The 25,585-nt window shown below is 50.8% G+C and overlaps 1 protein-coding gene across 10 annotated transcripts in view; it reads left to right on the top strand.

Annotated features, from left to right (window-relative positions):
- The window catches only part of PRKX (protein kinase cAMP-dependent X-linked catalytic subunit), a 63,021-nt gene that overhangs the window by 28,761 nt on the left and 8,675 nt on the right, over positions 1–25,585 (top strand). For all 10 annotated transcript variants that reach the window (XM_086386177.1, XM_086386175.1, XM_086386176.1 and 7 more), the window contains exons 3-6: positions 8,625–8,888; positions 16,997–17,116; positions 22,169–22,264; positions 24,067–24,124. In XM_086386177.1, coding sequence (XP_086242303.1) covers positions 8,625–8,888; positions 16,997–17,116; positions 22,169–22,264; positions 24,067–24,124 — 538 coding nt within the window. The remainder of the gene's footprint in view (positions 1–8,624; positions 8,889–16,996; positions 17,117–22,168; positions 22,265–24,066; positions 24,125–25,585) is intronic.

The following is a 25,585-nucleotide window of genomic DNA, read 5'->3' as shown; positions in this document are numbered from 1 at the left end:
GACCTGGGTTCGATCCCTGGGACGGGAAGATCCCCTGGAGAAGGAAATAGCAACCCACTCCAACGTTCTTGCCTGGAGAACCTCATGGACACAGGAGCCTGGTAGGCTACAGTCCATGGGGTCGCAAAGAGTCAGTCACACATGACTGAGCAACTAGCATCCAAGCCCAGAAATATACCATAAGTACCTGTGAAAGTGACCTTGTTTGGAAATTGGGGCATTGCAGGTAGAATTAAGTTGTTGAGGTAGAAATGTGTTGGTCATCCGATTTGATGGGTGGCCTTATACCAAGAGGCCTAGGTTGGGAAGAATCCCAGGAGAAGGAGATGGGGGTTTTCCCTTGTAATTTAGTCTACACAGCTGTGCCTCTCTGTGTGCCTGTCTCCTGACCTCCTCTTTCTGTATGGACTCCAGTCCTTTGGGATCAGGACCCGCCCTAGTGACGTCATTTCACCTTTATCCTCTCTTTGAAGATCCATCTCCTAATACAGTCATATTCCTAGGTCCTGGGGGGTTAGCAGTTCAATTTATGGATTTGGGGTGATGCAGATGGTGTATATATATATATATAAATCTGCCTGAAATGGCAGGAGACACGGGTTCAGTCCCTGGGTCGGGAAGATCCCCTGGAGGAGGAAATGGCAACCCAGCCCAGTATTCTTGCCTGGAGAATCCCATGGACAGAGGAGCCCAGCAGGCTATGGTCTGTGGGCTCGCAAAGCTCAGGACATGACCGAGTCACTGACACTTTGACCATCCAGCCCAGAATACCTACTTACTAATTTGCTCAGTGCAGGTCTTTGAGCCCATGAGGGTGTTATTATAAGGTCCTTGAGGTTTGGGATGTTTTTCCGTGCATTATCACTTCAGAGACCAGGTTGTGTTTGAAAACTGGGATTGCGTTGATCCAGGGCCAGCAGGCTTTGGATGTGTCCCCGTACAAAGAGCAGTGGGGAGAGGGATCTGTGTGACCAGCCTTGGGAACAGACGGCAGGGGACGCCCGCGGCCACGGGGTGAAGCATGCAGTTGAGTGGGAAGAAAACCAGGAGGTGAGCAGCTGTTGAATCCTCCCAGCTGTGCAGTTTTCTCTTGGAAGTGAGTCACTTCTCCTAATATCTGCCTTTTGAAACACTGTCCAGAAACCCCGAGTGGGTTTTCCTTGTATTTACATGAAGCTGTGTGGAACACGGAAGATCATGCCGAAGGAAGACTCCAGTCTGAACTTCTGCTTGAACGGGTTTGGCACGTTCGCCCAGGGTGTTATCAGCAAGTTCGGGATTTGAAGTGCTACTGGTTGCATTTTTCTGAAAGCCAGCCAGGAGGTTCACTACATAGATAGAGGACAGAACTTTTCTGTTCTGCAATAAAGCCATTCCGAAGGTCAGTGCAGCCAGCGGAGAGATAATTTTAGAAGAGCTGAGTAACTCAGCGTCCAGGGTGTTGAAGGATTGTGACACAGTCAAGATTTCCCAGGGGAGGATGGCTTCGGTCCTGTCTGAAGAAGGCTACCCTGTGTCTGCTCCCTGTCCTTTCTGCTGTATAGAAATTGCTGGCATCTAAGAGTGGGACCCAGAGAAGGCGGTGGCACCCCACTCCAGTACTCTTGCCTGGAAAATCCCATGGACGGAGGAGCCTGGAAGGCTGCAGTCCATGGGGTCGCGAAGAGTTGGACATGACTGAGCGACTTCACTTTCACTCTTCACTTCCATGCATTGGAGAAGGGAATGGCAACCCATTCCAGAATCCTTGCCTGGAGAATCCCATGGTCAGAGGAGCCTGGTGGGCTACAGTCCATGGGGTCGCAAAGAGTCAGACACGGCTGAGTGCCTTCACTTTCACTTTTCACTTTCCTGCATTGGAGAAGGAAATGGCAACCCACTCCAGTGTTCTTGCCTGGAGAATCCCAGGGATAGGGGAGCGTGGTGGGCTGCCGTCTATGGGGTCACACAGAGTCGGACCCGACTGAAGCGACTTAGCAGCAGCAGCAGCAAGAGTGGCACCTAGAGAAGGGAATGGCAACCCACTGCAGTATCCTTGCCTGGAGAACCCCAATAGTCAGAGGAGCCTGGTGGGCTACAGTCCATGGGGTCGCCAAGAGTCAAACATGGCTGAGCGGCTAACACTTTCTGTTCTTTTGAGAGTGGCACCATGACAGGTGTTCTCAGCACTGCTGACATTTTTAGGACTTAAGCCCAGGAGGCAGCATCTGTATTAACCTGAGAACTGCTCTGAGGAAGCAGGACGGGGTGCAGGGAGCCGAGTTATATAGACGTTTTGCAACAGAGAGCAGGTAGTGTGAACATCAGAAGATGATTGTTAATGAAGGAAATCAGATATCCGAATGTAAGGAATTTAGTGCTTTTCTATGTATGGATGTGAGTGTTGAACCATAAAGAAAGCTGAGTGCCGAAGAGTTGATGCTTTTGAACTGTGGTGTTGGAGAAGACCCTTGAGAGTCCCTTGGACTGCAAGGAGATCCAACCAGTCCATTCTAAAGGAAATCGGTCCTGGGTGTTCATTGGAGGGACTGATGTTGAAGCTGAAACTCCCAATACTTTGGGCACCTCATGCGAAGAGCTGACACATTGGAAAAGAGCCTGATGCTGGGAAAGATTGAGGGTGGGAGGAGAAGGGGACAACAGAGGATGAGATGGTTGGATGGCATCACTGACTCTATGGACATGAGTCTGAACAAGCTCCAGGAGTTGGTGATGGAAAGGGAGGCCTGGCATGCTGCAGTCCATGGGGTTGCAGAGTTGGACACGACTGAGCAACTGAACTGAACTGATGTATAGGAAGATGCAAGAATCTGGACTCACTGAAGTCATTCCTTTATTCTGCATCTCAGCTACCTGGGGCCAGCGTCCCGTGTGTTCACCTTGTGAGTTTCCTCAGGGCTCACCATGGGGAGTGGCTGCTAGAAGGCAAGTGTTGTTTCCTGAGTTCCTTCAGGGCTAATGGACTCACTCCATCGTGGTTGCAATCACTCATGACTGTGACATCCTTGGTTTACTGATATGGCTGGAAATGATTCCATTTCTCATGAGTTTCTATAGAGGTTCATTGTGCAGGGTCATCAGTCAGGTGTCATTGGGACCCTAGAAGAAATTTCCCCATCAGAAAAGCGCTCGCTGGGTGCTAAGCTCTCCCAAGAAAGAACAGTGAGGCTGTCATACCTTTGGGATTCTGTGTGCTTCTCTTTGAGCATCACGGCAAGGAAGAGGCTAGCTAGACCCAGACATGTCATGCTGTGACCCAGAGAAGGAGTGCGTGCAGCCCAGAGAAAGAGACTTGTCTCGATTATAAATGATGGAAAAAAGACGGGCGTCTGGTCACCTGGTTTCTCTAGACAGTGATGCCGGGGAGGAAGACATGTTCCTGATCCTTCCAGGCTCTTCTGGCTGGTCTAAGAATGAAATGGACCTGAGACAGATGAACCAGGAGAAAAAGCACACAAAAATTTAATCTCACGTATACATGGGAGAGAGCTACGAAAATGGAGTCGCTCCTGAAAATGGCCCAACGTGTAGCCTGCATGCTCACTTGTGTCCCAGGTCTTCACGACCCACATGGACTGTAGCCCTGCCAGGCTCCTCTATCCATGGGATTCTCCAGGCCAGAATACTGGAATGGATTGCCATGTCCTCCTCCAGGGGATCTCCCCAACCCAGGGATAGAACTCCTGCGTCTCCTGCTTCGGCAGGCGAACTCTTTACCCCTGAGCCAACTGGGACTCCCCACATGGCCCTAACACTCCCCTTAAATACCGTCTCCAGCTGAAGACAAAAACAGGATGTTGGGGGTAGTGGTTTGAGATATCAAAGAGGAGGAAGGGCAGTTGACATAGAGACGGAGAAAAAACAAAAGTTTTATAAATAAATGTTTGCTGGTCCAGGAGAGAGATAGAGACTCTGTGAACTCTGGTCTCCAGGCTTTGTTTGCCCCACCACAGAGGGGCCCATATCCTATGCAGACATCTCTGCTGAAACTAGGGAGTCCAGGAGCAACTCCTCTATGTTCTTTTAGGCAGTTCAGGGAGGAGGTCCAAGTTTTCCCTTGCGTCTGCTGGACCTTGTTTGATTTCAGCTGGAGATAATCTGCATGCCAGAGAGATACTGGGGGAGGGCAGGTTTTGTTCCTTTTCCAGTAAGAACAGCCACAAACCACCCCCACCCCACCCCAAGCCCTCTTCCTGCCTCCTATCTTCTGTCACATCTCAACACTGCAGATCTCGAGCCTTGAGACTGGGAATGGGAACTGGGGAAAGAGAAACCCCTAGAAGAGGCTGCCACTGTGCCTCCTAAAGATGGGGTCCCTGGGCAGCCCTGGCCGCAAGAGGCAGAAATCTAGCAATGCAGAAAGAAAGGGATTTATAGGAGTGTAACAAAGTGAGGAGAATACATCACTTAGCATGCAGCCCTCAATGTACATCATTACCCTGCACCGTTACTAGGCAACAGGTCCTGCTCAGCCATTGGTCAGCTCTGCAGCGGGTCCCGCCTACAAGCAACCAACTGTCCATAAGAGACCCTGAGTGGTCCTGCTCAGGCATGGGTTGAGGCCTCAGTGGGCTCAGCCCACCGGCAACCAACTATGAATGAGCGCCCGTGAGTGGTCCCACTCAGCCATTGGTCAGTGCTGCAGAAGGACCAGCCCAGAAACAGTCGTCAATAAGTGACCCTTAGTGGTCCTGCCTAGCCATTGGTTGATGCCTCAGTGAGCTCCGCCCACTGGCAACCAACTATGAATGAGAGACCGTAAGTGGTACTGCACCTCCATTGGTTGGTACCTCAGAAGGCCCCGCCCACAAGCAACCAACTGCCAGTGAGCGACGCTTAGTGGTCCTGCTCACCCAGTGGCCAGCACCTCAGTGGGCCCTGCCCACAAGCAACCAACTCCCAATGAAGTCCTGGTGATGGTCCTGCTCAGCCGTTGGGCAGTGCCACAGTGGTCCCCAGGCAACCAACTGTCAATGAGTAACATTCTTGGTGCCACTCAACCATTGGTCATCTCTGCAATGGGACCCGCCCAGAAGCAAACTTCCAATGAGCGACCCTTAGTGGTCCTGCTCAGCCATTGGACAGCACCTCAGTGGGCCCCACCCACAAGCTGCTGTCAGTGAACAACCTTTCGTGTTTCCACTCAGCCATTGGTCGGCTCTGCAGTGGACACCGCCCACAAGCAGCCAACTGCCAATGAGCGACCCTTCGTGGTTCTGCTCAGCCATTGGACGGCACCGAGTGGGCCCCACCCACTGGCAAGGAAGCGTCAATGAACAGCGCTTAGAGATGCTGCTCAGCCATTGGACGGCACTGCAGCGGGCCCCGCCCACAGGCCAGCAGCTGTCATTCAATGCCCCTTAGGGCTTTCATCCAAAGGTGTGTGAACTGACGGTCATCAGGTGGACGCAGAGTCCAGATACGTGCCCTGGCCTTACCCCCAGGGGCCCTCCAGCTCACCCAGCCTTGGTCCAGTGGGAGAGCCCGCAGGGCCCCGGGAACAAGCTGGGGATTATGGCTTGGGGGGCCCCAGGGTGCTTGCCAGGGCCACCCACTGTCTGGACCCGGGGCTTCAGGCCACGGTGACCGTCTCCCCCCGTCCTGGGTTCTGTGATCTAACTAGAGCGGGCGTCTGTCCTGGCTACCCTGCCGTCAGGGACCCCCATGGGACCTCGTCTCCCCCGTCTGGACACACTGAGAAGCCTGGAGGTCTCCCCCATCCTTGGGTCTGCGATCGAACTACAGTGGGCGTCTGTCTTAGCTACCATGCAGTCAGGGATCCCTAAGGGACCCCGTCTCCCCTGACCTGGGCACCCTAAGAAGCCCGAGGGTCAGTTCAGTGATGACAGCTGGGCGGGGTCTGGGGACCTGGCCCTCAGGGAGCTGCCCGCTGAGCTCTGTCCCTTCTGAGCCAGGCCTGGGACCCTGAAGGGTGAAACCTGTGCCTGGTGACCTGGCCCTTTGTTTTCAGAACAGAGAATATAACACGTGTCTGGTAGAGATTTAGCGCAACCTTGTCCACTGACCGTGACGGGACCTCAAGAGCAAAGGATGTGTGTGCGTGTGAATGTGCTCAGTCGTGTCTGACTCTTGGCGGCCCCGTGGACTGTAACCCTGCCAGGCTCCTCTGTCCGTGGGATTCTTCAGGTGAGAACACTGGAGTCGGTTGCCGTTTCCTTCTCCAGGGTATCTTCCCAACCTGGGGATCGAACCCAGATCTCCTGCATTGCAGGGGGATTCTTCACCCCTGAGCCACCTGGGAAGCCAAGAAGTTGTCAGCAGCTAACCACGCCCATCCCTCACCTTCAGTACAAAAGGGCTTTGCTGAAAGCTTCCAGTAACTTTGGGTTTCTTAAGGCTTGATGCACCCATCTCCTTGTGTGGCCCTGTAACAAACTTTTCTGTGTTCCAAATTCCAGTATTCTAGTATTGTTTGGTCTCACTGGATGTCAGGCAGAGGGACTTGCGTTTATGGTAACAGCAGCTCTGTCTGAGCGTAGCGGGCTCCCCAGGTGGCCCAGATGGTAAGAAATGCTGCTTGCTGATGCAGGATACACAGGTTCAATCCCTGGATTGGGAAGATCCACTTGCAGAAGGGAATTGCAATGCAGTCCAGTCTCCTTGCCTGGGAAGTCCCATGGAGAGAGAGGAGCTAGAGGGCTACAGTCCATAGGGTTGCCAAGAGTAAGACAGGAGTGAGTGACTAAGTATGCGTCTGAGGCTAGCCTCAGAGAGTCTTCACATTTAAATGCACACTTAGAGAAAGCCTCTTGTATGCAGGACCCATACTTTGCTCTAACTGATAACCGCAGTGACGAGTGAAATAGACATTCATTTGAACATCAGAACCGTATGTTGTTTTTTCTTTTTGAAAGGCTTTCCTTGGATATAGAAAAGTTTTTCGTCTCTGCAGCCCGTCTTTTTTCTTTTTTTAATTTGGCCACCTTGTGCAGCTTGTGGGATCTTAGTTCTCACAGCAGGCATCAAACCCACGCCCTCAGCAACTGAAAGCGCAGGGTCCTCACCGCTGGACCACCAGGGAATTCCCTCATCTTTTTGTTATTGCATAAAGTTATACTTCCCTGGGAACTTCCCTGTTGCTCACACGGCAAAGAATCTGCTTGCAGTGCAGGAGACCTGGGTTTGATCCCTGGGCTGGGAAGATCTCCTGGAGGAGGGCATGGCAACCCACTCCAGTATTCTTGCCTGGAGAATCCCATGGGCAGAGGAGCCTGGCGGGCTACAGTCCATGGGGTCGCAAAGAGTCAGACACGATTGAGCAAGTATGCACATGTACTTTCCAGGTCACTGCACTTGATTTCTTCTTTCTGACTTCCCTTCCAGTTACGTTTTGGTTCATTGCACGCGATCTCCTCCAGTGCTTTGTGTATATATTGGTAACAGTTTACTATATAGGCAGACGTCAGAGAGAGCGGATTCAGTGGCGGAGCACCTTAGTAAAGCAGAGAGTGTCATAAAGCAAGTCACAAGAGGCTTTTGGTTTCCCAGTGCGTATGAAAGTTTTGTTTAGGGGACTTTATCATTCTTTTTTAGATTCTGCGTATAAGTAACATCATACAGTATTTCTGTGATTCTGTCTGGCTTCACTTAGTATGACCATCTCTTTCTTATGGGTATCTTTTCCAGGGCCGTATCTTATACAATTGTGTTTATTCCAATAGATGGAGAAGGGAATGGCAAACCACTCCAGTACTATTGCCTGGAAAATCCCATGGACGGAGGAGCCTGGCAGGCTACAGTCCATGGGGTTGCAAAGAGTCAGACACATCTGAGCGGCTTCACTTTTCATGACGTGTGTATGTAGACACACATACGTGTCTCTGACCATGTGTGTCGTTCAGCTGGTCAGTCGTGTCCAGTGCTTTGTGCACCCAGGGACTGCAGCGCCTGGTTTTCTCATGACTGAGGGCCTTGTGCTGGCTGTTGAATCTACCAGTGTGTTCTTTTCTTCTCTCTCTTTGTCCAACGCCTTTCTCACCTCTGCTTAGAGTCTGTCACCCTCCTATGTAATGAAGACAGCACTTGCAGAACCAAGGAAGTTGTTTAGTTGCTCAGTCGTGTCCGACTCTTTGCGACCCCATGGACTGCAGCACACCAGGCTTCCCTGTCCTTCAGCAAATCCCGGAGCTTACTCAAACTCATGTCCATTGAGTCCATGATGCCATCCGACCATCTCATCCTCTGTCGCCCCCTTCTCCTCCCGCCCTCAATCTTTCGCAGCATCAGGGTCTTTTCCGTTGAGTCAGCTCTTCGCATCAGGTGGCCAGAGTATTGGAGCTTCAGCTTCAGCATCAGTCCTTCCAATGAATATTCAGGACTGATCTCCTTTAGGATGGACTGGTTGGGTTTCCTTGCAGTCCAAGGGAGTCTCAAGAGTCTTCTTCAGCACCACAGTTGGAAAGCATCAATTCTCAGACTCTCAGCCTTCTGTCTGGTCCAGCTCTCACATCCACACGTGACTGCTGGCCCGCCCCTATAGATGTTTCTTCGCATGACCTGTTTGTGTACCATGAACTCAGTCTTCTCCCCACCTCAGCGTCTGTCCGTCCAGCCGAGGCACAGCGCTCAGTCTCACTGTGATCCACCCCCCTTCCCTGGTGCAGGTTCTGGACGGGCCATGACGACCGCTTCCTGTACATGCTGATGGAGTTCGTGCCGGGCGGTGAGCTCTTCAGCTACCTGCGGAACCGTGGCCGTTTCTCGAGCAACACCGGGCTGTTCTACGCGGCCGAGATCGTCTGTGCCATCGAGTACCTGCACTCCCGGGACATCGTCTATAGGGACCTGAAGCCAGAGAACATCCTGCTGGACAGAGACGGCCATGTCAAGCTCACCGACTTCGGGTTCGCCAAGAAGCTGGTGGACAAGTGAGTGACCGCTGCTCTCCCCATGTTTCTCCTTTTCCTCTCCCTCTGCCTCTGGCAGCCTCCACTCCATCTTCTGTGCTGGGAGTTCCTTTCTGTTGAGATTCCGCATCTCAGAAGAAGTGATGGGTGGCTTCCCTGGTGGCTGAGACAGTAAAGAATCTGCCTATAATGTGGGAGACCTCGGTTCGATCCCTGGGTCAGGAAGATCCGCTGGAGAAGGGAAAGGCTACCCACTCTAGTATTCTTGTGCTTTCCTAGTGGCTCAGATAGTAAAGAATCCACCTGCAATGTGGGAGACCTGGGTTTGATCCCTGTATCAGGAAGACCCCATGGAGAAAGGAAAGGCTGCCCACTCCAGTATTCTTGGGTTTCCCTGGTGGCTCAGACAATAAAAAATCTGTCTCCAATGCGGGAGACCTGGGTCCGCAAGATCCCCTGGAGAAGGGAAATGCTACCCACTCCAGTGTTCTTGCCTGGTGAATTCCATGGACAGGGGAGCCTGGAGGGCTATAGTCCATGGGGTCACAAAGAGTTGCACACGACTGAGCACGCACACACAGCAATATACATGTAGATATACATGGGGTTTCCATGGTGGCTCCGTGGTAGAGATTCTGCCTGCCAAGCAGGAGACACAGGGTCGATCCATGAGTCGGGAAGATCCCCTGGAGAATGGAATGGCAACCTACTCTACTATGCTTGCCTGGAGAATCCCATGGACAGAGTAGCTTGGCAGACTACAATTCATGGCAGAGAGTTAGCCGTGACTGAGCAACTAACACTCTCCCTTATAACTGACATTGTGTAGCTTTTGTCTCTGTCTGACGGACTTCACGTCATGTGCCCGTCTGTAGGGGCATCCATGTTGCTGCAAATGGCATGCCTTCATTCTTTTTCATGGCTGAGTAATATTCCATCTCATCTGTACTCCATCTCCTTTATCCTTTCCTCTGCTGATGGACAGTGAGGTTGTCTCCAGTCCTTGGCTATTGTCTGTAATAAGGATGATGAACTTTTAAGAGGTACAGGTGTGTGATTTTGCCCCCACAAGCCCAGTACAATCTTACAGACAGCCCCAGGGCCCAGTCCTTCTGACACCGCCTGGGGTCACGAAGAGTCGGTCCCACCTTAGCACACAGAGGAGCATACAGTACCATATTTCCCAGGACAAAGATGTGTGTTCCCTTCCTCTGCACGATTTTACTAATTTAACTTTCTAACGTTGCTATCGAGAGCATTGCTGTCCAAAACAAATTCAGCACAGATCTGTATTATTTCACGTTTTTAACAAGCCTCGTTTCAAAAAGTCAAACCAGGCATAAATGATTGCATTCAGAACTTGATTTAATTTAGGATGTCCCAGATGGGACCATTTCAACATAGTGTCCATATCAGCATTGACAGACTCTCCGTGAATATTTTTTGTCTGCACCACACGGCGTGTGGGATGTTGGTTCTCCAGTCAAGGATGGAACCTGCATGCTCCCTTGCTTCGGAAGCGTGGACTCTGAACCACTGGACCTCCAGGGAAGTCCTCCGTGAATCTTTGGTACTCAGGTTTTGAAATTCCAAACACCATTTCTCTTTTGTTGAGTCTTTAAGGAGGGAACTGATTTCCCATATGAAACACTAAATGTGTGTATATTGCCCGTGACGCTTGAAACAGTTGGAGAGAAAGCAGATTCACGTGCATTTTCAGTCCGTGCATTGAGTGTGGGTTGTTACATTTAAATTCAAATTAAAACGGGTTAGAATTTCACTCTGTGCAGTGAAAGGGCAACTGATGACTCCCGTATCAGAAGCTAGATCTGAAACACATGCCTGTGGTGTCCATTCCTGTGGCGAGCTGGGGTTTGTTCACGTGGGTACTGTTCCTCACGCTGCAGAAACATCTGTTTGTGGCAAACAATTGGGGAGCAGCTTTACATTCAAGGAAGTCAGTCCTCGAGGAAGTCAATCCTGAATAGTCATTGGAAATCAGTCCCGGGTATTCATTGGAAGGACTGATGCTGAAGCTGAAACTCCAATCCTTTGGCCACCTCATGCAAAGAGCTGACTCATTGGAAAAGACTCTGATGCTGGGAAGGATTGGGGGCAGGAGGAGAAGGGGACGACAGAGGATGAGATGGTTGGATGGCATCACCAACTCAATGGACATGAGTCTGAGTGAACTCCGGGAGTTAGCGATGGACAAGGGAGGCCTGGCGTGCTGCGATTCATGGGGTCGCAAAGAGTCGGACATGACTGAGCAGCTGAACTGAACTGACTTAACATTAAATAGTTCATGTCTGATGGCTTTTAGACAGGGGCCATCCTGGGATTACGTTCTCTGATGCGGTTAAAGTCAGTATCCTTTTCCCCTGTAGAATTTCATCACTTACATGGCTAAGAATAAAATGGGGTACTTTGTATCTTAGCTGGAAAAGAATCTGCCTGAGTGCAGGAGACCTGGGTTCTATCCCTGGATTGGGAAGATTCCCTGGAGAAGGGAAAGGCTCCCCACTCCAGTATTCTGGCCTGGAGCATTGCATGGACCGTATAGTCTGTGGGGTCACAAAGTGTTGGACACAACTGAGTGACTTTCAGTTTATGTAGAAAGACTGCTGCTGCTGCTGCTGCTGCTAAGTCGCTTCAGTCGTGTGCGACCCCATAGCCGGCAGCCCACCAGGCTCCGCTGTCCCAAAGAGTACAAGTAGCTTTAAACCTCGGTTTTAGTCGATGATAGCGGTGCTGCCACCTATTGGCAGTGTTGGGTATAAAGTCCACCCTTTTTAAAAAAAAAAAAAAATTGTTCTAAGCTGTACTGGGTCTTCATTGCTGTACTTAGGTGGCTCAGCTGGTAAAGAATCTGCCTGCAATGGAGGAGACCCCGGTTCAATTCCTGGGTCAGGAACCTCCCCTGGAGAAGGGAGAGGCTACCCACTCCAGTGTTGTTGGGCTTCCCTGGTGGCTCAGATGGTAAAGAATCTGCCTGCGATTTGGGAGACCTGGGTTCCATGTCTGGATCAGGCGGGTCCCCTGGAGGAGGGCATGGAAACCCACTCCAGTGTTCTTTCCTGGAGAATCGCCATGGACAGAGGAGCCTGGCAGGCTATCGTCCATGGGGTCACAAAGAGTCAGAGACGACTGAGCGACTGAGCAGAGCACATAGGCTTTTCTGTAGTTGTGGCGAGCAGGGGGCCCCTCTCCGGCTGTGATCCGCGGGCTTCTCACTGCAGTAGCTTCTCCTGTTGCGGAGGATGGGCTCTAGAGCAGGCTCACTCACGGGGGCACGGGGGCTTTTCACTGCCCTGTGTAATGTGCAGTCTTCCTGGACCAGGGATGGGACCCAGGGGACAAAGCAAGGAAGCAGGGGTGATGAGAACCTGTGACCACCCCAGCGGTGGAGTCCCAATCTCTGAACTTCCAGGGGAGGCCAGCTTTTTGTTTTTTAATTAGTTATTTCATTTTTTAACTATTTATTTATTTATTTTTGTTTATACCAGTCTATTGCTCCCCACCCATCTCCCTGAACCCTCATGCATGCGTGCTCAGTCATGTAACCCCATGGGCTGCAGCTCGCCAGGCTTCTCTGTCCATGGACTTTTCCAGCTAAGAATACTGGAGTGGGTGGCCATTTCCTTCTCCATGATTTATTTTTTAACTGAAGGATACTTGCTTTACAGAATTTCATTGTTTTAAATTTATTTATTTTTAGTTGAAGGATAATGGCTCTCCAGTATTGTGTTGACACATCAACATGAAAGTCTTCTTTTTTTTTTTCCCAAAGTCATTTTGTTTGGAAGCCTGATTGCAACAAACGGTCAGTAAAATGCTTCACAGATTCGCTGGGTGGTCAGTTTGCCCGACCAGCACCAGTTCTCAGCTGAGAAATCTGTGGTTCTGAGAGGTGAGACGGTCTGCCCGTGTTCCCACGGTTGCCAAGTGAGAGTGCTTTATGAGTTTCAGGTTAAGTTTATTTCCCTTACCAAGAGGCTCTGTTGGTGGCAGCGCCTCGGAGGGGCATGAGGGGTGAAGGCTTGGCTCTGTTGGTGGCAGCGCCTCGGAGGGGCGTGAGGAGTGAAGGCTTGCTGTGGGGACTGCTTGTCTGCGTAGGACTCGTGTGTTTGCCCGTTTCTAGAGGGTTGGATTGAGTGTGTCGTAGGCTGTGGTCACTCCTGTGTTCCTTGCGTTGCTCATCTCATCTGTGAAATGAGAGCTGTTCCTACCCTGTAGGGTGACAGGTAAGGATGGCTGGATCTGCTCATTGGAAAGTGTTTCCTAAAAACAGTCTGATCAGGTCGTGAATGTCGAGTAGAGAGTCAGTGCTTCTGAGTTTATCACGTCCACTCTCACGGCACCAACGTCATCTCCACAATGGTCACCTTCGCTTTCATCACCACTTCCAGCGTCATCGGCATCAGCACCATCATCACCATCAACATCACGGCCGTCATTATCGTCACCACCATCATTAACGTCATCACCATGCCTATATCATTATCAGCATTAACAGCACCACCATCATCAACATCACCATCATTTCAGTATCACCACCATCATATCATTATTACCATCAACATCACCACCATCGTTAACATCACCACCATCACCATAACATCGCCACCAACATCACCACCACCATTAACATCACCACCATCACCATATCATCATCACCACCACCATTAACATCACCACCACCATCACCACCAGCATCGTGATCACCCTCCTTTGCTGTGGACTGCATTTATGTTCCTCCAGAGTCCATGTCTTAAAGCTCTACCCCCCATCGTGACTTTGTTTGGAGATAGTCTTGTTGCAAGGGAAATTAAGGTCAGGTGACGTCATGGCAGTTCGGTCTTAGAACTACAGGACGTGTGACCCTGTGAGCCGTTTATTACCCTCCCCGGTTCTGGAAGTCCACGATCAGCCTGCTGGCTGACCTGAGTTCCTGATGACCGTCTCTTCCCGGCTCATTCTCACCATGTCCTCCTATGGTAAAGAGAAATCTCTGCCCGCCTCCCTCTTCTTACAGGGACACGAGTCACTGGGTTAGTCCCAGTCTTCTCTTGATTACATCTTGCAAGACCCTGTTCCAAGAAAGATCACATTCAGCCTTTTGTTAGGACTTTTGGGTGGAACCCAGCTGAACCCAATATGGATGCCATGGTGGGCACTTGGGAATATGAATGTACCACCAGCTGGACGTCTGTTTTACAGACCAACTTCTCTCTCCTACTCACTGAAAGTGTTAGTCGCTCAGTCGTGTCCGACTCTTTGCAACCCCATGGACTGTAGCCCCACCAGGCTCCTCTGTTCATGGGGATTCTCCAGGCAGGAATACTGGAGTGGGTTGCCATGCCCTCCTCCAGGGGATCTTCCTGACCCAGGGATTGAACCCGGGTCTCCCGCACTGCAGGCGGATTCTTTACTGTCTGAGCCACCCAGGAAGCCCCATGTCTTAGTGGAAATGATAACACTGAGAAAAGTAACACCGGTGGATATCCCCTTGCCTTCTCTCCATGAGCTGAGTGAGTGAAAAAGAGAACACCAGAGCATTGATGATTCACAGCCAGGACCAGCACTTTCCCACCAGCATTGATAGCTGTCTGTCTGTGTCTTTCCATATTTCCTGCAATCAGAAGCTTGTTTCTAACAGTGTACGTCTCTGTGCCCAAGAGGATTAGGAAAATTTTTTAAGTATAAAGAGAATTCTCTTAAAAGAAGAAGACAACTGTTCCCGCTTTTCAGTAACTGTCTGCTACGAACGGGGGTGTACACAAGTCTGTTCAGCTCCCAGCTTTCAGTTTTCTTTGGGGATATTAAGTGAGGACTGACATTTCTGGGGCTTATGGAAATTCTGTTGCAACATTTCACAGAACTGCAATTCCGCTTTGAGATGTAAAGTTTTAAGAAGGTTTGCTCTATTCTGAAGCTCTTTCTAGCAATTCATGCCTCTCTAGCTCCCAAGAAGCGTGGAGTCTTTTTGGAAAAAGCTTTTGCTTCAAAAAGATATGGAGAAGGACATGGCAACCCACTCCAGTGTTCTTGCCTGGAAAGGCCCATGGACAGAGGAGCCTGGTGGCCTGCAGTCCGTGGGGTTACATTGACTGAGCACGCGTGCCTGAGGTTGGAGGGAGATGGGTTGGTAGCAATAAACTGGTAGAGCTAAAAAAAGAAAAAGGTGTCAGGCTACCTGAGTCTTCTTGGAAAACTGCTAAGTCATACAGCCTTTGATGTGTGGGCCCCTCACCTGAGGTTGCAGCCAGACAGACTCAACTTTCCACGCGTAAGCGGAGAAACCACCCCTGGCAAAGGGTATAGTTACCTGCTACCGCCTCCAGCTGGTCTGGACCTCACAGCTGAGGCCCAGGCTTCCAGCCGTATTCAGGCAACCTTGGATGTGCCCCCAGGCTGGAAACCCAGCTCTGACGGGATCGGCCAGCAGAACTAAAGAATTTCGTGAGCCAAAGCAATGAGGTGGTGATAGTGGTTTTTTTTTTAAATTGCCTGCTGCTGCAGCAGACTTAAGGGGAGACAGTTTCTCTGCTGGGTCCGTCTTTGCTGGTTGGATCTCCGGCTTTCAGCCTGATGTGCTGTGTTGTCGTTCACTCGCTCAGTCACGTTCGACTCTTTGCGACCCCATGGACTGCAGCACGCCAGGCCTCCCTGTCCATCACCAACCCCCAGAGCTTGCTCAAAGTCATGGCCATCGAGTCGGTGATGCCATCCAAGCATCTCATCCTCTGTCGCCCCCTTCTCCCGCATTGTCTTTCCCAGCATCAGGGTCTTTTCCTGGCTGTCCTCTAGGTGGGGCCAAAAGCTAACTTTTTGCAGGTCTCAGCTCATCTGGGGGAGAAAATCCGTTCCAAAGTTCTCAGCCCTGTTTCTACCCCAGACATCCCAGAGCCCCTCAACCTCAAGAGTCTAAATGCCGCTGCTGACACTAACGTGTCAGTGAACCCACAAAAGCTCAGCACACACTTCAGACCTTTTGCAGAGACGGCAGAAAAGATGTTTCACTGATGTTTTGCTTTTCCTCTGGGAGAAGAGAACCAGTTCATTTATTTATAAAGCAGACATATGGGTTCCTGATAGTCGCTCCCAGGTACAGCGGGCTTCACGAGTCAGTGGCTTGAATCTGTTTTCATAATGTTTTATTGGAAAACAGGACTGTGGGGGTTTTGCTTCTGAGCAGCGAAGAGAAACACCAAGAACAACATACGGCCATGATAACGGGACTGTTACTTCGAGTCTGTTTTGCTTAATTAGTGTTTATAAAAGGCAGCAGGGCTTCCCTGGTGGCTCAGACTGTAAAGAATCTAGCTGCCATGCAGGAGACTCAGGTTCGATCCCTGGGTCAGGAAGATCCCCTGGAGGAGGAAATGGCAACCTGCTCTGGTATTCTTACTTAGAGAATCTTCCTTGGAGAAGAATTACTCCAAGAATCCTTACTTGGAGAATCCCAGAGGAGCCTGGTGGGCCACAGTCCATGGGGTTGCAAAGAATTGGACGTGACTGAGTGACTTTCATCATTTCGTCATGATCATAAAAGGAAGAAACTCAGGGGAGACAAGGTTATTGTCTTTATGTATGGGGTAGGATAAAGACAAGGACCTGCTGTCCAGCACAGGGAACTCTGCTCAGTACTCTGTAATAAGCTTATGGTTCCCAGGGGGAAGGATGGGGGAAGGGATAGTTTGGGAGTTTGGGCTGGACATGGACACACTGCTGTGTTTAACATGGAGAACCAGCAAGGACCTGCTGGACAGCACAGGGACCTCTGCTCAGTGTCGCGTGGCAGCCTGGGTGGAGGCTTAGGGTTAGGGAGAATGGGTACATGTGTATGCGTGGCTGAGTCCTTCGGTGTCCTCCTGAAACCATCATAACATCGTTCGTCGGCTATATGCTAATACGGAGTAAAAGTTAAAAACCTTAAATTGAAAAAAAAGTGTCTATAAAAGGAGCAGCATCACAGAGGACAGCATCGCCGTGTTTATCTATGGGGTTGGGGTCTAAGGCTCCACGTAGATTAATTCAGTGATGTAGCCTCCCCGCTCCTGAGGTGCATGCATCGGCCAATGACAGCTGAGTTCTGTGGACCCCACCTCCTTCTTTTCTTCCCACAGGACGTGGACCCTCTGCGGGACCCCCGAGTACCTGGCCCCTGAGGTCATTCAGAGCAAGGGCCACGGCCGAGCGGTGGACTGGTGGGCACTTGGCATCCTGATATTCGAGATGCTCTCAGGGTGAGTACCGCTTCTGTGAGGAAGATGCCTGCAGCTCCCTGTCCTGTTCGCTTGCTCTGGGGTGCTCAGCCCCTAGGATTTGGTGCAGGGGGTCAGGGATGCACACGCTTGGAGTGGGGTCTCCCACAGTTCCCAGGGTGCGCAGCCCCCAGGGTTTGGTGCGGGGGGTCGGGATGGACATGCTTGGAGTGGGGTCTCCAACAGTTCCCCAGGGTGCGCAGCCCCCAGGATTTGGTGCAGGGATTGTCAGGGGATGGACATACTTGGAGTGGAGTCTTCGAAAGTTTCCCACTGTGGGTGATGATGGTATGAACTGACCATTTGGCTTGCTTTCAAAAGAAGAAACAGCAGGAGCTTGGAGGACCAGCAGGGTGTGTCTCTTGAGATCTTTTGTCTCTGAGTGTCCCTGTCTGCCAAGAATATACGATTCATCACACACCGATCACTCCGGACTGATTCCCAGAACTGGGTGTATATGTTAGTGACTGAGTTGTGTCCAACTCTTTGCGACCCCGTGGACTGTAGCCTACCGGGCTTCTGTGTCCGTGGAGTTGTCCCAGACAAGAATACTGGAGTGGGTTGCCATGCCCTCCCCTAGGGGATTTTCCCGACCCAGGGGTGGAACCCAGTCTCCTGCATTGCAGGCAAATTCTTTGCCATCTGAGCCACCAGGGAACCCCGAGCTGGGTAGCGGGCATGTTGGATAAAGAAATGCTCTTTCGGACATTTGGAAGGAACAGCGCTACAGAAATGAAAGACTGCGTTCTTTCCTGAAAACCCCAGACGTGCCTGGGAATGTTTGGAATTCCATTTACCTCCCCGGTCCAGATTCCAGAGAGATGCACCCTGTATCAGCATGATTAACTACTCAAGTCTGGCATTTTCGTGAGGTGTTACTAGGAATTCCGTGCGGCGGTAAAGAATCTGTCTGCAATGCAGGAGCAGAAAGAGGCGGGTTCGGTCCCTGGGTCGGGAAGATTCCCCTGAAGAAGGGGAATGGCAGCCCACTCCAGTGTCCTCGCCTGGAGAATCCCACGGACAGGGGAGCCTGGCGGGCTACAGTCCACAGGGTCGCAGAAGAGTCGGATATGACTGAGCACGCACGCACACCAGGTTTCCCCACACTGGGCAGACAGCAAGCGTCCTCCCCGAAGCCGTCCGTGGACCCGCTGCTTCCTGGCCGTCCTGTGCTCACAGGGCTCTTCTGTTGGGTGCTGTGCTTGGCCGGCAGGCAGGGGAGGGGTGGCGGTGTCCGCCCAGGACTCCTCCCCACCCCCACCTGCCCCTCCCCTGTCCCCTTGCCCTTCTTCTGTTCTCTCTGTCTCTTTGCCCTCTGTAGTCAATCCCATAGACCAAAAAAAAAAAAAAAAAAAAAATCCCTTCCCGTGCACCCCAGCCCAGGAACTCCCGGTCAGAAACACAAGACTGAAATGCATTCCCTACGGTATCAGAAATGCAAGATGTAAAAAGAAATGCAAGAAGTGTGCATGTTTCTGCGCCTGTGTTTGATCAGTGCTCCAAACATGTCCCAGCCACGGGTGGCTGTGTTCCTCCCTGAGCGTTTCTGAGCAGCAGAGGGTAGCATTGCCCGAGAATTGAATCCCGCTGCCCGTAAGACGTTTTGCTAGAATGGACTTCCTGTGTCTTCTGGTTTTTTTTTTGTCTGTATTATTACGGGGGGAAAAAATGTAATTTCACGGAATATAAGAATATGGAATAATGTAGCAGAGATAACGCTGCAATATAGTATACGATTGGAAGATATGTTGTTGGAAGATAATGGCATATTATTAGGACATATGGGGCTTCCCTGGTGGCTCAGACAGTAAAGAATCCGCTTGCAATGCAGGAGACCTGGGTTGGATCCCTGGGTCGGGAAGATCCCCTGGAGGATGGCATGCCGACCCACTCCAGTGTTCTTGCCTGGAGGATCCCATGGACAGAGCAGCCTGGCAGGTTGCAGTCCACCGGGTCAGAAAGCGTAGGACACGACTGAGCAGCTATGTTCTTTTACTGTGGGAACCTACATATTCTATAGTGTATTCAAATATACTACAATAGAAATTATTAAAATACAAGAGAGTAGAATTAGAATATAATATAGGATATATTAGAATGATTATTGCAGTTATTATGTAAAGATGATTATTAGAAGTCTATTATTTTAATACACTGTATCCCAGTGGTCAGACACGACTGAGCAACTGAACTGAACTGATCCTGGGAGTATCGTAATAGGATGTGTGCTATCTGTTTGCTAAGTATACCTTCAGTCGTGTCTGACTCTGCGACCCCGTGGACCGCAGCCTGCAAGGCTCCTCTGTCCACAGGATTCTCCAGGCAAGAATTCTGGAGTGGGTTGCCATGCCCTTCTGCAGGGGATCTTCCTGACCCAGGGTTCAAACCCGGGTCTTCTGCATTGACAGGCGGATTCTTTACCTTCTTAGCCACCAGGAACATTGAGGTAGGTCAAAGATGTCTATAAAAAAAAGATCACGGATAGGTGATGGGGGGGAAAAAATTGCAAAATTGGCATATATATGTATTTTGTGGCGGGTGGGCACGGGTTAGATACTCTGAGGCATGTGGGATCTTCCCGGGTCAGGGACTGAACCCGTGTCTCCTGCATTGGCAGGCGGATTGTCTACCACTGACCCACCGGGGGAGGCCCTGATGTGCATTTTTTAAAAAGAACACTTCTTTGGCTGAGTTGGGGGTTGGTTGTCGGTTGTAGCCTGCCAGCTCTTTCACGGCGGCCTGAAGACAGTCTGGTTATGTAGCTTGGACTCCGTGGATCCAGCACATCGGGCTCACTTGCTCCAGGGTCTTAGTTCCTCGACCAGAGATGGAACTGGCGCCGTCCGTGTTGTAAGGCAGATTCTCAACCACTGGACCGCCATAAAAGTTCCCGGCCATGCATTTTCTAAGATGACATTCTTGAGCTGGCCTTCGTGGGGCAGTACAGGTGATCCCTTCTGTCTACAGCTCACCACGGCTGATGTCAAGGTGCAAGTCGTGCCCACGTGCATGAACGGCACTCACTACCTGTTTTATTAAGACCGTTGCCATATTGTCAAGTAATTATCCTCCAGTTCAGATGCCCAGTGGTATCCGACACTTTGTGACCCCATGGTGCAGCACACCAGGCTTCCCTGTCCATCACCGACTCCTGGAGCTTGCTCAAACTCATGCCCATCAAGTCGGTGATGCCATCCAACCATCTCATCCTCTGTCGTCCCCTTCTCCTCCTGCCCTCAATCTTTCCCAGCATCAGGGTCTGTTCCAGTGAGTCAGTTCTTCGCATCAGGTGGCCAAAGGATTGGACTTTCAGCTTCAGCATCAGTCCTTCCAATTATTCAGGGCTGATCTCCTTTAGAATGGACTGGCTGGATCTCCTTGCAATCCAAGGGACTCTCAAGAGTCTTCTCCAACCCCACAGTTCAAAAGCATCAGCGCTCAGCTTTCTTTATAGTCCAACTCTCACATCCATACATGACTACTGGAAAAACCATAGCCTTGACTAGATGGACCTTTGTTGGCAAAGTAATGCCTCTGCTTTTTAACATGCTGTCTAGGTTGGTCATCCTTCAGTTAAATTAGTCAAATAAAGAAAAAAAAAAAAGGCTTAGAAGGAGGGAGGCTTCCCTGGAAGTCCAGTGGTTAAGACTCTGAGCTTCCACTGAGAGCAATGTGCCTTCTGTCCCTGGTCAGGGAAGGAATACCCCATATCCTGTTCCATGCGGCCAATAAATAAATTATTCGAAGGTTTCCATTGAATTAAAGATAGACACTTGAAGATAACTTTCAAATCTGGGCGGGCTTCCCTATTGGTCAGTTGGTAAAGAATCCGCCTGCAATGAGGGAGACCTGGGTTTGATGCCTGGGTTGGGAAGATTCCCCTAGAGAAGGGAAAGGCTACCCACGCCAGTATTCTTGGCCTGGGGAATCCCGTGGACTGTATATATAGCGGACTGTATATATAGTCCATGGGGTGGCAAAGAGTCGGACACGACTGAGCGGCTAACACAGACGTGAGATCCGGGCGCCGTCTTTGGCCGCTTTCCGCACTCCGACGTCTCGGATGCGCGTTCCGTCTGGTTTTTCTCTCGGGCTCCGTCTGTGAGCGCTGCCTCGTGATGACTTTTTTCCGCTCGTTAAAGCCACTGCTGGCATACCTTTCCCGTGACGGCGGCGTCTCACGCCAGCTTCCTCGGGGCTCCGTATGCCGTGTTCTCCGGGAGCCCGTGGAGGAATGTATGACGCGTTTTCTCCCGGGCCCGTTTCTGAATGGAAACCGTCCCGCGCGTAACCTCATTCACAGCCACCGCCCAAAGCAGGGATACGAACCCCCGGCTGCTGTTGGAACTGGCTTCTGGCTCAGGGGCGGAGGGCCGACTCGGGGGTTTATTCACTCCAAGGCGTTCACACTCGCCGATGGCTGGGCGTCTCTTGGCCGCGGCAGATTCGCGATCCAAGGAAGCTGGTTACTCTAGAAGTTCAGCTGGCCAGGTTAGTTGTAGTTCTGAGACCATAATGGGCTTCTCAGGTGCTCTCAGGGGTAAAGAACTTGCCAGCCAAGATAGGAGACGCAGGTTGGATCCCGGGGTTTGGAAAGATTCCCCTGGAGGAGGAAATGGCAACCCACTCCGGTATTCGGGCCTTGGAGGATCCCATGGGACAGAGGAGCCTGGTGGGGCTACAGTCCATGGGGTCACAAAGACTCGGACACGACTCAGAGACTAGACAACACACAAGTGGCTGTGTGTTGTCTAGCTAGTCACGTAGCCTCGTGGTCATGGCCTTTTCTAGACTTGCCCGTCCTCTGTAGTGGGGACAAAGTGCTTGATGCTTGGCTTCTTGGAACCGTGCTTGCATAGCTGGTCCTGAGTCATCCGTGACTCCAGGGTGAGAGGAGAAAGCGCACTCCGCAAAATAAAATTCTCTTCTGCCCATGGCAGGCGGAAGGAAGCCATCCTTATAAAGCCTGGGGGTGGTTTTTTTTTTTCCCCCCACACTGGCCACTAAAAATAGACGTGTTTATCTTTCTAACAGGTTTCCTCCGTTTTTCGATGACAACGCCTTTGGCATCTATCAGAAGATTCTTGCTGGCAAGATAGACTTCCCCAGACACCTGGAGTTCAGTGTCAAGTAAGTCAGCTGTCTTCTCTGGTCATCGGAGGTGTTTATTTCTAAAGCCCGTGGCAAACCCCCAAGTGCAGGCGTCCTGCCCAGCTGGGTCCCATCCTGGTTTGTTCCTCTGAGCTGAGCTGATGCTCTTTGGCTGGGTCATCTTGCCCCCTCAAAAAGGGGAAAGCTTTTCATGACTCTGCTGGGATGACACTTCACCTCTTTGTGACTTGCAGCCGTATTTTACATCTTTTGAGATAGTGGTGTATTTATCATCAGTGAATAAAGGCTGTTTGTGATCATATTGAATAAGGAAGCAGCTTTGTTATTCGAGAAGAAGGCCCTTGTTCTTCCCAGCTAGTTTGGTGGGTGGTGTGGGCATCGATGACTTTGCATGCTAAGTCGCTGCAATTGTGTCTGACTCTCGGCGACCCCATGGACTGTAGCCCGCCAGGCTCCTCTGTCCGTGGGATTCTCCAGGCGAGAATACTGGAGTGGGTTGCCATGCCCTCCTCCAGGGGGTCTTCCCAACCCAGGGATCAAACCAGGGTCTCCTGCATCTCCTGCGTTGGCAAGCAGATTTTATACTGCTGAGCCACTGGGGAAGCCCTTGTATAATGTGTAAGTACTGTGAGCGATTATGTTACTTAAATAAAATTTTTAAGTGGGAAATAAAAGGAAATGATTTCTTGAAACACGCTTTGACACAATTGTGTCGAGTCCTCCTCTGCTGTGTGAATGCAGGCTTCTCTATCTTTCTGTGTTGTGATTTTTTTATTGTTGTTCAGTCACTCAGTCATGTCTGACTCTTTGCGACCCCATGGACTGCAACATGCCAGGCTTCCCTGTCCATCACCATCTCCCAGAGCTTACTTAAACTCACGTGCGTCGAGTCAGTGATGCCATCCAACCATCTCATCCTCTGTCGTCCCCTTCTCCTCCCACCTTCAATCTTTCCCAGCATCGGGGTCTTTTCTAATGAGTCAGTTCTTTGCATCAGGTGGTCAAAGTCTTGGAGCTTCAGCATCCGTCCTTCTGATGAATATTCAGGGTTGATGTCCAGTGAGTCAGTATTCTGATACCGTCTGCTATTTAGAAGGGAAATCTCAGTGACCCAGCACACACAAAAATACTTGCCTTGCTTCTGGGAAGGTAAGGAGTCCAGACAAGAATCCCACAGATAAGCAGACCCACCGGGCAAAGCGTGATGACTGATTTTGATAGAATCACACGTAGTGTAGTTGGCTGGGGTTGGCCTGGCTGGTGTATTTGAAATGAAGGTCAGACATCCCCAGGGCAGACAGGGTTTCTCCTGCTCATGTTCAAAGGCTGTTCATCTCTACGATGATCTGACCAACCTCTGCGCCTTAGCTGGGTTGCAACTCTGCATCGCGTAAATTGTTTAGGTTATTTAGAAACAGATAATGGTGAGAAAGGGCCTTCCCAGGTGAAGCTAGTTGTGAAGAACCTGCCTGCCAATTCAGGAGACATAAGACACGCAGGTTCCATCTTTGGGTTGGGGAAGATTCCCCCGGAGGAGGGCAACCCACTCCAGTATTCTTGCCTGGAGAATCCTATGGACGGAGGAGCCCGGCGGGCTGCAGTCCATGGGGTCGAAGAGAGTCAGACAGGACTGGAGTGACTTAGCACTCAAAAGTGGTGAGAAAGGCTAGAAGACGCTTAGCCATCGTGAAGACTGAACCACGGGGCGGGTGTCCTTGTCGCGTGGTGTGGGTTTTATTGCTGTTGACCTGCGGTGTTTGCGTGGGTCCATATCAACATGTCTGGTTTCTGTCTCCTTGCCCCACCCCCGGCCCAAACAGAGACCTCATCAGGAAACTGCTTGTTACCGACAGAACAAGGAGACTGGGAAATATGAAGGTGAGTGTTTGTATCCCTGTGTGTGGAACGGTAGCAGCTTCCCACGTGAGGTTCGTGGTAAAAAGCCCGCCCGCCAGTGCAGGGGACATAAGAGACTGGAGTTCGATCCCTGGGTCGGGAAGATCCCCGGCAGGAGGGCATGGCAACCCGCTCCAGTGTTCTTGGGCTTCCCTGGTGGCTCAGCTGGTAAAGAATCCGCCTGCAATGTGGGAGACCTCAGTTCAGTCGCTGGGTTGGGAAGATCCCCTGGAGAAGGGAAAGGCAACCCACTCCAGTGTTCTTGCCTGGAGAATCCCCCTGGACAGAGGAGCCTGGAGGGCTACAGTCCACAGGGGTTGCAAAGAGTCGGGCACGACTGAGTGTCTCAGCACGTATTAAGTGGTACTCACTTTAAATACCTCTCATCTGACTTCAGACGTGTCAACAATGGCAGAACAGTCTTACCGTTTCATTGGCCAAACTTCAGATTTGATTCACCCAGAATCGAGTCTCCTCGTCTCTCCAAAGAAGTCAGTGACTCAGCAGCGATCTATAAGTTAACTAATCGTCGCTTTCTTTATTTACTTACATATTTTTTTTTGTTTCTGAATATTTTTAAAAATTTTCATTGATAGATAATTGCTTTACGATATTATGTTGGTTTCTGCCACGAATCAGCCCGAATCCACCATAGGGATACCCATGTCCCCTCCCCCTGAACCTCCCTCTCGTCATTCACACGCCATGCAGTTTACTCCTTTGAATCCGACAGTTGGGTGGCTTGCGATATGTTTGCAAAATGATGAACTCATCACCATAGTTTTAAAGAACAGGTTCGTTCCTTCCAAAAGAACCAGTAACCTGTAGCTACCAGTTCTCTGAAGTTTCCGACTTCCCTGGCGGTCCAGTGCTTAAGAGGCCAGGCTTCCACTGCAGGCGATGCGGTTCTTACCCCGGCTTGGGGAATTAAAAATCCCACTCGCTGCAAAGTCTTTAAAAAAAAGCAAAACCCACGTCTCAAGTGTGACATCCTCGATTTGCATCGTAGTCACATGACTTAATCTCTGGCCCAAAGTGAGCAAATGACATCATTTTGTGAACCTCCTTTTATATGTTTGTAAGAGTAGCTCAGGTGGTAAAGCTTCCTGCCTGCAATGCAGGAGATCCGGGTTCTATCCCTAGGTTGGGCAGACCCCCTGGAGAAGGAAATGGCAACCCACTCCAGTATTCTTGCCTGGACAATCCCCATGGACAGAAGAGCCTGGCAGGGCTACAGTGCATAGGGTCGCAAAGAGTTGGGCATGACTGAGCGACTAACACACTCACACACACACACAATGAGCAAAGCTTCAGCTGCAGGAAATTGGCAAGGTGAAAATACCGCTTTATGTGGGGAGGGCCTGAACCATAATCACCCTTTGGTCTTTGTGGTCCAGAGCAGGATACGCGTGAACAGCATATTGTTGCTATTAGGTCACTGAG

This window comes from Bos grunniens, chromosome X (genome assembly GCF_055505025.1).
Source record: "Bos grunniens cultivar Pamir isolate PY7600 chromosome X, Bosgru_T2T1.0, whole genome shotgun sequence".
NCBI classification, from domain to species: domain Eukaryota; kingdom Metazoa; phylum Chordata; class Mammalia; order Artiodactyla; family Bovidae; genus Bos; species Bos grunniens.
Note: the sequence above shows the minus strand (reverse complement) of the source record. Positions and strands in the feature narration are given on the sequence as shown.